The 8,369-nt window shown below is 55.4% G+C and overlaps 1 protein-coding gene across 4 annotated transcripts in view; it reads left to right on the plus strand.

Moving 5' to 3' along the window:
- Window positions 1-8,369, plus strand: part of RPS6KA2 (ribosomal protein S6 kinase A2) — a 345,801-nt gene that overhangs the window by 332,254 nt on the left and 5,178 nt on the right. For all 4 annotated transcript variants that reach the window (XM_040448690.1, XM_040448692.1, XM_040448693.1 and 1 more), the window contains 4 exons: window positions 466-624; window positions 2,083-2,244; window positions 4,663-4,739; window positions 6,801-6,918. In XM_040448690.1, the coding sequence (XP_040304624.1) occupies window positions 466-624; window positions 2,083-2,244; window positions 4,663-4,739; window positions 6,801-6,918 (516 nt within the window). The remainder of the gene's footprint in view (window positions 1-465; window positions 625-2,082; window positions 2,245-4,662; window positions 4,740-6,800; window positions 6,919-8,369) is intronic.

Raw genomic sequence — 8,369 nt, forward strand, 5'->3', positions numbered from 1 at the left:
GACGACAACCCTCCCTCCACCCCAAGTGGTGTGCCCAGTAAAGTCTGCAGAGCTCAGCCCCGGAGACCCACAGCAGCACGGTGCTGTCCCCTAATTCCCCAGCAGAGAGGGGAGCGAGACCCCCACAATTCATTTCCACTCAAACCTCGCCCTTGCAAGCTCTTGGCCGCGCTGACTCATTCCCTGCTTTGCGGCAGATTATTAAAGTCGGCTTTTCCTAAGAACCGCATCGGGTGTGACTGGAATGGCCATTGGCTCATTTTCACCAAAAGCCTTCTTTTGACACCCGGCGGGGGGGGGGGGGGGGGGGGGGGGGCCGGGCACTGACCCCCCCCCCCGCGCCCCCGCTTCCCCCCCCCCCAGGGCGGCCCTTCCCCCCACGGCAGGCTGGCTGGCGAGGGGGCGGGGCGGCCGTGGGCCCTGCGTGGGCCCTGAGGTCCGTGCGTCCCTGTCTCCGCCTCCCAGGTCTACGACGACGGCAAGTTCGTGTACCTGGTGACGGAGCTGATGCGTGGCGGGGAGCTCCTGGACCGCATCCTGCGACAGCGACACTTCTCGGAGCGGGAGGCCAGCGATGTGCTGTGCATCATCACCAGGACCATGGATTACCTCCACTCACAGGGGGTGAGCCCGCCGTCCTCCCCGGGAAGGGGCCGCGTCAGAGCAGGAACCGCGGATGGGGGGGGGGGTTGGGACTCGGCTTCCTTCTGCCTCACACCTGCCCCCGCGGGGGCCAAGGTCGAGGCACATGCCGCGTCCCGGGGAGCCAGCCGGAGACATTACGTTTACCTGGACCGGTTACACAGAAAAACGTAGGTGGGCTTGGTAAAGGGGAATTTTGGAGTTTCCATCACCTGCTCTCAGAACTGAATTCCTGCACCAACACAAAGGAATTCCGCGGGTGAAACGACAGTAAGGGCTAGGTTTCCCGCCGCCTCCCCGTCCTCCACACGCTGCTCTGCGCCCTCCACGTCTGCAGTCCCGGACAGACCGGGAGGCCAGAGCACAGGAAGGTGAAGTATCTTGCCTGGGGCTGGTCGCACAGAGGGGGTGACAGGGACAGGGTCCCGCCCGGCTCTGGGCTTCCAGACCCCGCGCTCGCAGCCCCAGGCTGCCTGGCTGGGGGTGGCCGCGTGGCCCCACGCCTTGCTCCAGCCACCGTCCTCTCGGCCCTTCCCGCGAGGCGGACGGTGCTCCCCCGGCCAGCCCCACACGGGTGGTCGTAAGCGTTTAAAATGCAGCCGCCTCCGAACAGGACGATGCCCTTCTGGGACCACACGGCAGGCCTGTTCGGTGGTCACCCGGAGGTCCGGGAGTAGGGAGCATTTTCCCAGAACCCCAGAGGAGACCCTTTGGATGATGGTTTTTCCAGACTGGCGTCTCTTGAATGAGGGGGGTGATGGACCCAGAGTCTCCTGCTCCCCTGCCCCCAGGGTCTCCGTAAACCCAGCTGGCTGCCCGCCTGTGTCCCTCCAACCTCCCTCCTGTACCCCGTGCCTGGGTTTTAACAGGACAGTGCAGCTTCCAGGCCGTGTTCAGACACACACGTGTGCTCCCAGTCGGCCTCTGTCCCCTTCAGAAAAATCGCCGCGTGCCTCAGGTAGCTGCTTTGCTCTGAGATGTGATGACAACTTTGGCCGACCCTGTCCCTAGTGCTTGGAGCCCCGCGGCTCCCTCGGCACAGGGGTGGCTGTAGGGCTCCTGCCGATCGCCTGGGCCTGTCCGTGGTCACACGTCCCGCGTCTGCCTCGCTCTATGGTGTGCCTAACCCCTCACCGCGCTGGAGCGTGGTGGGCACACGATAAACACGTACCTGTAGAAGTCTTTTCATCCACATCACCTGAACTCACCGTGTGTGATGCTCTCAGCTTAGGTAGCTGCTTATTTACTTACTCGTTGAAATATTCATTCGCCACCAAAGAGGTTTCTAGTGGGCCCCCCGGTCTGAGCGTCAACGCGAGAGGAAGAGAGGAGGGAACACCCCCCCCGCCCCCTGCAGGTCAGCCCCAGTCTAAACCCCGGTCTTCTGAACGCATCGCCCCTTCCCTTTCTTGCCCCGTCCCGGGCCTGCTGCCTTTCCAGGTTGTTCATCGAGACCTGAAGCCGAGTAACATTCTGTACATGGACGAGTCTGGAAACCCTGAGTCCATCCGCATCTGCGACTTTGGGTTCGCCAAGCAGCTTCGAGCTGAGAACGGGCTGTTGATGACACCCTGCTACACGGCAAACTTTGTCGCCCCGGAGGTAAGACCTCCGAGCCCGCGGAGGCGCGCCCTCGCCCACTGCAAAGGGGGATCTTGCTCAAGCACCCTCACCTTACCGTTTTAGTTTCCGATTTGTCACGCTTTTCATGGTGATGTTCTTATGTGAAATCGGACTGTGCGGTAGACCGTGTGGGTCAAACCCGAGTGTTTGCTGGGAGTCGCTGAGATATGATGCGGTCGGACTGTCCTGCCGCCCGGAAGGGCGCTTAAGGGTCCCCTGTGATCAGAAACCTACCTACAGCTGCACAGACGGAGGGGCGGGGGGGGGGGGGAGCTGCGTGTCTGTGGGTCTCCTCTGTGCCAGATGCTGCTCCAGACTGTGGCCCACAGCAGACACCCGGCCGGCCGCTGTGGAATGTCACACGACGCCCGTGGCGACTTGCAGGGGAGGGCTCCTGGCCGGCACCCAGTGGGTCAGATGATCTCAGCAACGGCCTCGGGTACATTTCCACCTTCCCGGGCTCCCGGGGATGGTTTTGTTAGGCTCCGAAGTCACTGATGTGTCCATGAAGACAAACCCAGTTTCTTGCTTTCTAGAAACTTAGCAACAAAACCTGAGAGGCCGGTCGAGCAGGACAGGGCTGGTGGGATGAGGGGTCAAGAAGGAGAACAGGTGCTATATCTGGATTCTGTGTGGATCCTTCTGGCTGCCGGTGGAGGCAGGCTGGCACCTAGTGGTGGGTCTGCGAGCTGAGAGGTAGCCCCCCCTCCCCGCCCCAGGGTGGTGAGGAAGGCAGGGTGCTGAGTCGAGATACAGCGTGGGACACAAGGCCATTTGGGGGTCACCCAGATGCTACCTGGGGCCCCTTTGAAATAATCTGCTTATAAGCCTCTATTGCTGCCTTATCTGATCAGAAATAATATTGATGGTATTGATTTTAGCGATTATAGACTATCTTAAATTGGTCTATTGCTTTATCATCTCCAAAGCATTTTCACCGGTATTTTTTACTTCTATCTTGATACACCGTACGAAGTACACAGGGTGAATACTATTAGCCACACTTCATAGATTAAGAAAAAAACCAGGTTCAGTGCGTTCAAGTGACTTTTGAAGGTCGCTCAGCCAGTGGAGACAGGGTTCATTTGCGTGTGCCGGCTGGTTGGCCACCAACCGCGTTCCCGGCACAGCCCACAGTGTCCGCGTTGCAAACACGGGAAGACGGGGTCCTTGCCCTCGTGTCGAAGACAATCGGACACAGTCCTCCGTGTTTGATGCTAAACCCCGTAATGCACAGTAATCCGTGAGCATTTATGCTGCTTTTCTTACTGTTCTCAACTATAAATCTATCAGAGCATCGTCTTCCACGGAAGTATGCAACCCTAGGACGCGTGAATTCTTCTGTTTTGACCGTTCCTCAAAAAACTAGACATAGGCTCACCACGCGGTGCGGTCACGCCCGTGCCCAGCGTTTCTGAAAGCAGAGACAAGAGCAGATATTCGCCCACCGGTGTTCTCAGCAGCCCTGTTCACCAAAGGTGGGAGCCACCCACGTGTCCGTCAGTGGCTGAATGCCTGCACAGAATGTGGCATGTTTTCCAGTGGGTTATGAGCCTTGAACAGGAAGGACACCCCGTGCCACGCCTCAACACGATGAACCTCGAGCACGTTACGTTGTGTGTGATACGCAGGCAAAAGAGCGTAATTACTGCATGATTCCACTTACATGAGGTCCCTAAAGCAGCCAAATCCGCAGAGAAGACCGGAGGAGGAGAAGGAGGGTGGGGGCGAGGGCTGGGGGCGGGGCACAGAGAGCCAGTGTGTGATGGGAGTTGGTTGCAATTTTGCAAGAGAGAAGAGTTCTGGAGGTGGACGCTGGGAACGCTTGAGTAACTGAACCGTACTCCTAAAACTGATTAAGATGGTAAATTCTAGGGGCGCCTGGGGGGCTCCGTCCGCTAAGCGTCCGACTTCAGCTCAGGTCATGATCTCGAGGTTCGTGGGTTCAAGCCCCGTGTCGGGCTCTGTGCTGACAGCCCGGAGCCTGGAGCCTGCTTCGGATTCTGTGTCTCCCTCCCTCTCTGCCCCTCCCTCACTTGCACTCTGTCTCTCTCTGTCTCAAAAGTAAGTAAACATTAAAAAAATGCTTCTTAAAAGACGGTAAGTTTTATGCTATGTACGTTTTGCCATAATGTCTTTAAAGTTCCTTTAAAAAGTCGTTCCTTTTCAGTCTGCGTGTCAGTGGATCTGGCAAGAACTGTGGTTCCTGTGTGTGCCCTGGTCTTTGGGGAGCCCTACTGCCAGGCGCCACAGTTGACTTTGCGTTGATAAACGACAGTTGCCCTGAAGACGTCCCCCGTCCCCCACCTGCCCAGCCCATCATCCCGTCAGAACAGCACGCTGGGAGCTTGAAGTTTCCTCCCCAGTGCTCACCCATCTCCTGCTTTTCCCCTGCAGGTCCTGAAGCGACAAGGCTATGACGCAGCGTGTGACATCTGGAGTCTGGGGACCCTGCTTTACACCATGCTGGCAGGGTAATGCGCGCCTCCCATGGGTGTCAGCACGCGACGGCACGCGCACCCGAGCCATCACGAGGCAGAGGTGTCAGGGGCTGTCCCGTCCGGGCCCAGGGTCAGCCCTGCCCCGTGCTCGGGTGGGGACACACACTCGCAGGTCCTGGGTGAATGCTTTCAGGCTTCCTTAGCCCTTTCGGGACAAATGAAGACCAGGGATAAGAAAGTTAGCTTTATGTTTTCTTTACATTTTTTTTTACTGTTTATTTATTTTTGAGAGAGAGAGAGAGAGAGAGACAGAGCACAGGCAGGGGAGGGGCAGAGAGAGAGGGAGACACAGCACCCGAAGCAGGATCCAGGCTCCGAGCTGTCAGCCCAGAGCCCAACACGGGTCTTGAAACCATGAACCATGAGATCCTGACCTTGAGCCGAAGTCGGCCGCTCAGCCGACTGAGCCACCCGGGCGCCCCTGTTTCCTTTCAGATGTATCTCCAGAATTAGGGAACTGAACACAGAACTCAGCTCATCAGGAAAAATCCCAAGCCTCTGACCACGTGTCCACATTCTCCATTGCACCACACCGCCCCCTTAAAAGGTCACGCACATCGCCCCTTAAGAACATCCCCTTGAGTTAGGAAGCACCCGTAAACATTCCTGGTCAGAGAGCACCTCGAGGAAGGCAGCCAGGTAAAGGCAGGTGACTGATTTGCGTGGCCACCGGGCGACAGGCCTGCCATCACGGAAAGAGGGTCGGGTCTGCCACGCCCCTTCCGATCCGGGGTCTGCCCTCGCCAGCTCTGCTTCTGGGCTGGGCTCCTTCCTCTACTGGCCTCACTCCCCTCACTTTTAAATGAAAAGGAAGGCACTGTGTGACACGTTAGGACTCCAGCCTTAAAGGTCTAGGACCCTACGAATCCAGAGTGGGATCGCTCTGTGATCTTCTGATACTCGCGTTGTGTGTATGTAAATCTCAGACCGCAAACTTTGCCACTAAGACCAAGTGTCATGAGATTCACGCAGAATTCCTTTTCCAGGAAGGCATTTCTTGTCATGCCCCGGTCTATGGTGGGAGGTGATACGATAACACAACGCGGCAAGTGCCGACGCATTGTGTAGTGTCTCTGTAGGTCCCCGCGATGTATTATCCTGCCTATTTGCAATTGAGTCTTAAGAAATTGGGGCGCCTGGGGGACTCAGTCAGTTGGGCGTCCGACTTCGGCTCAGGTCATGATCTCGCCATCCGTGAGTTCGAGCCCCGCGTGGGGCTCTGTGCTGACAGCTCGGAGCCTGGAGCCTGCTTCGGACTCTGTGTGTGTGTCTCTCTCTCTGCCTGTATCCCACTCACGCTCAGTCTCTCTCTCAAAAATAAATAAACATTAAAATTCTTAAGAAAAAAAAAAGATTCTCTCTCCCTCACTCTTCCTCTCCTCTCTCTCTCTCTCTCTCTCTCTCTCTCTTTCAAAAAACAATTTGTTTGAGAACTGGAATTGGTAATAGACCAATCATGGGTCTCAGACTTCAAATCTCAGGCTCTCTGCCACGGTCTCAACGAGTGACCAGACAAACCACCCTAACAGTGTCCCCAGGGGTCCAGAAACGGTCCAGGGAGCTCGTGCTGGGATCCACAGAGTTTTCTGCACTTGCCTTATTGACCTACAGCATTGGCCAAGTATGGAAGAGGGACGTAGCATTAAGAAATAAGTAACGCGGGGCGCCTGGGTGGCTCAGTCGGTTAAGCGTCCGACTAAGGCTCAGGTCATGATCTCACGGTCTGTGAGTTCGAGCCCCGCGTTGGGCTCTGTGCTGGCAGCTCAGAGCGTGGAGCCTGTTTCAGATTCTTTGTCTCCCTCTCTCTCTGACCCTCCCCCATTTATGCTCTCTCTCTGTCTCAAAAATAAATAAACATAAAAAAAAATTAAAAAAAAAAGAAGAAATAAGTAACGCTTTCCCCTGATTCTGGATTTGGAGCACGGCGGCAAAGAAAGAGCTATTCTCAACAAGGCAGGGGCAACATCTAGCTGTGAACTTCACCGTAGGTCGTACAGCAGAGGTTCATTTTACCTGAATTCTCTCATTGCACAGATTTACCCCTTTTGCAAACGGCCCCGATGACACTCCCGAGGAGATTTTGGCGAGGATCGGCAGTGGGAAATACGCCCTTTCTGGGGGGAACTGGGACTCCGTCTCTGATGCGGCAAAGGTGAGTGCTTCCCAGCGCTCTCTCTGCTTAGGGTGGGGACTCTAGTGACCGCTCCGTTTGCGAGGAAGCTAGGGGAGACCCTTCATAGAAATAACACATGTGTTTTATCTCGTAGATTTTTTTTTTAGCTTCTCAGTTGAAAAATTCTTTTTCGCAAAGCTTCTCACGTGTCCCACAGTCTTGGTGCCCTGGGGTTCTCCAGAGAAATAGAATCCATTGGATTCCATGTGGCCAGGCAGATACAGATTCTATGGAATTCATTGGATTCCATGTGGAGAGGCAGATACGGAGATAGAGAGAGAGATTTATTCTTAAGATCAGTTCATGTGACTGTGGAAGTGACATGTGATAAGTCTCCAGTCTACAGAGTCAGCAGACTGCAGACTCCGGGAAGAGCTGGTCTCGTAGCTCTAGGGCAAAGCCCCTCTGCTGGCTGACTTCCCTTTTCCTAGGGGAACCTCTGTCTTTTTAATCTTCAGGGTTTCCCCTGATTGGATGAGGCCCACCAACACCATGAAGGGTCATTACTACGAGCTGACAGATTTCAGTGTCAATCTCGTCTAAGTAAGACTTTCACAGCATCATCTAGACTGGGGTTCGGCCAAACACCGGGAACCGTGGCTTAGACAAGTTGACCCATAAAATTAACCCTCACGCTTCTGGTGATGTCGTGAAATGGCGGCCCTGAATGATCACAGACTGATCAAGGACAACTCTGGGACAGAGATGTGTTTCTGTTGTTTTCAAACACTTCGCACTGGGGCTTCTCGGTAGCCTCGCCATTTTGGACCAGCCTTGTTTAAGGAAACGTCAGACTTCGTCTTTTTCAGTTGAGATCATCAACTCCTCTCTAATTAAATAGTAAATGATCACCTGACCACTAGTAAGAAGGAGTATCGACTTTCCGTTTCCTGTGTTCCTGTGAAATGGGTAGACGATCTGGGGTTCTGATTTCAGTGCTGCCATCATCGTCACTGTGTGACCTCGTACGGAGATGGCAGAGGGGATGGCGGAGATGGTGGAAAGATGATGGCGATGGTGATGGGGGTGATGATGGAGAAGGTGATGGAGTAGATGGCAGAGGGAATGGGGAAGATGGTGAAGTCGGCAGAAGAGATGATTGTGGAAGTGCTGACAGGTCATGGCGGAGGTGATGACAGGGGTCATGGTGGAGGTGATGGCAGAGGTCATGGTGGAGGTGATGACAGAGGTCGTGGCAGAGGTCATGGCAGAGGTGACGACAGAGGTCATGGTGGAGGTGATGACAGGGGTCATGGTGGAGGTGACGACAGAGATCATTGTGGAGGTGATGGAGGTGATGACAGAGGTCGCGGCAGACGTCATGGCAGAGATGATGACAGAGGTCATGGTGGAGGTGACGACAGAGGTCATGGCGGAGGTGATGACAGAGGTCATGGTGGAGGTGACGACAGAGGTCATGGTGGAGGTGA

This window comes from Herpailurus yagouaroundi, unplaced genomic scaffold, assembly GCF_014898765.1.
Source record: "Herpailurus yagouaroundi ecotype Mexico unplaced genomic scaffold, PumYag 198, whole genome shotgun sequence".
NCBI classification, from domain to species: domain Eukaryota; kingdom Metazoa; phylum Chordata; class Mammalia; order Carnivora; family Felidae; genus Herpailurus; species Herpailurus yagouaroundi.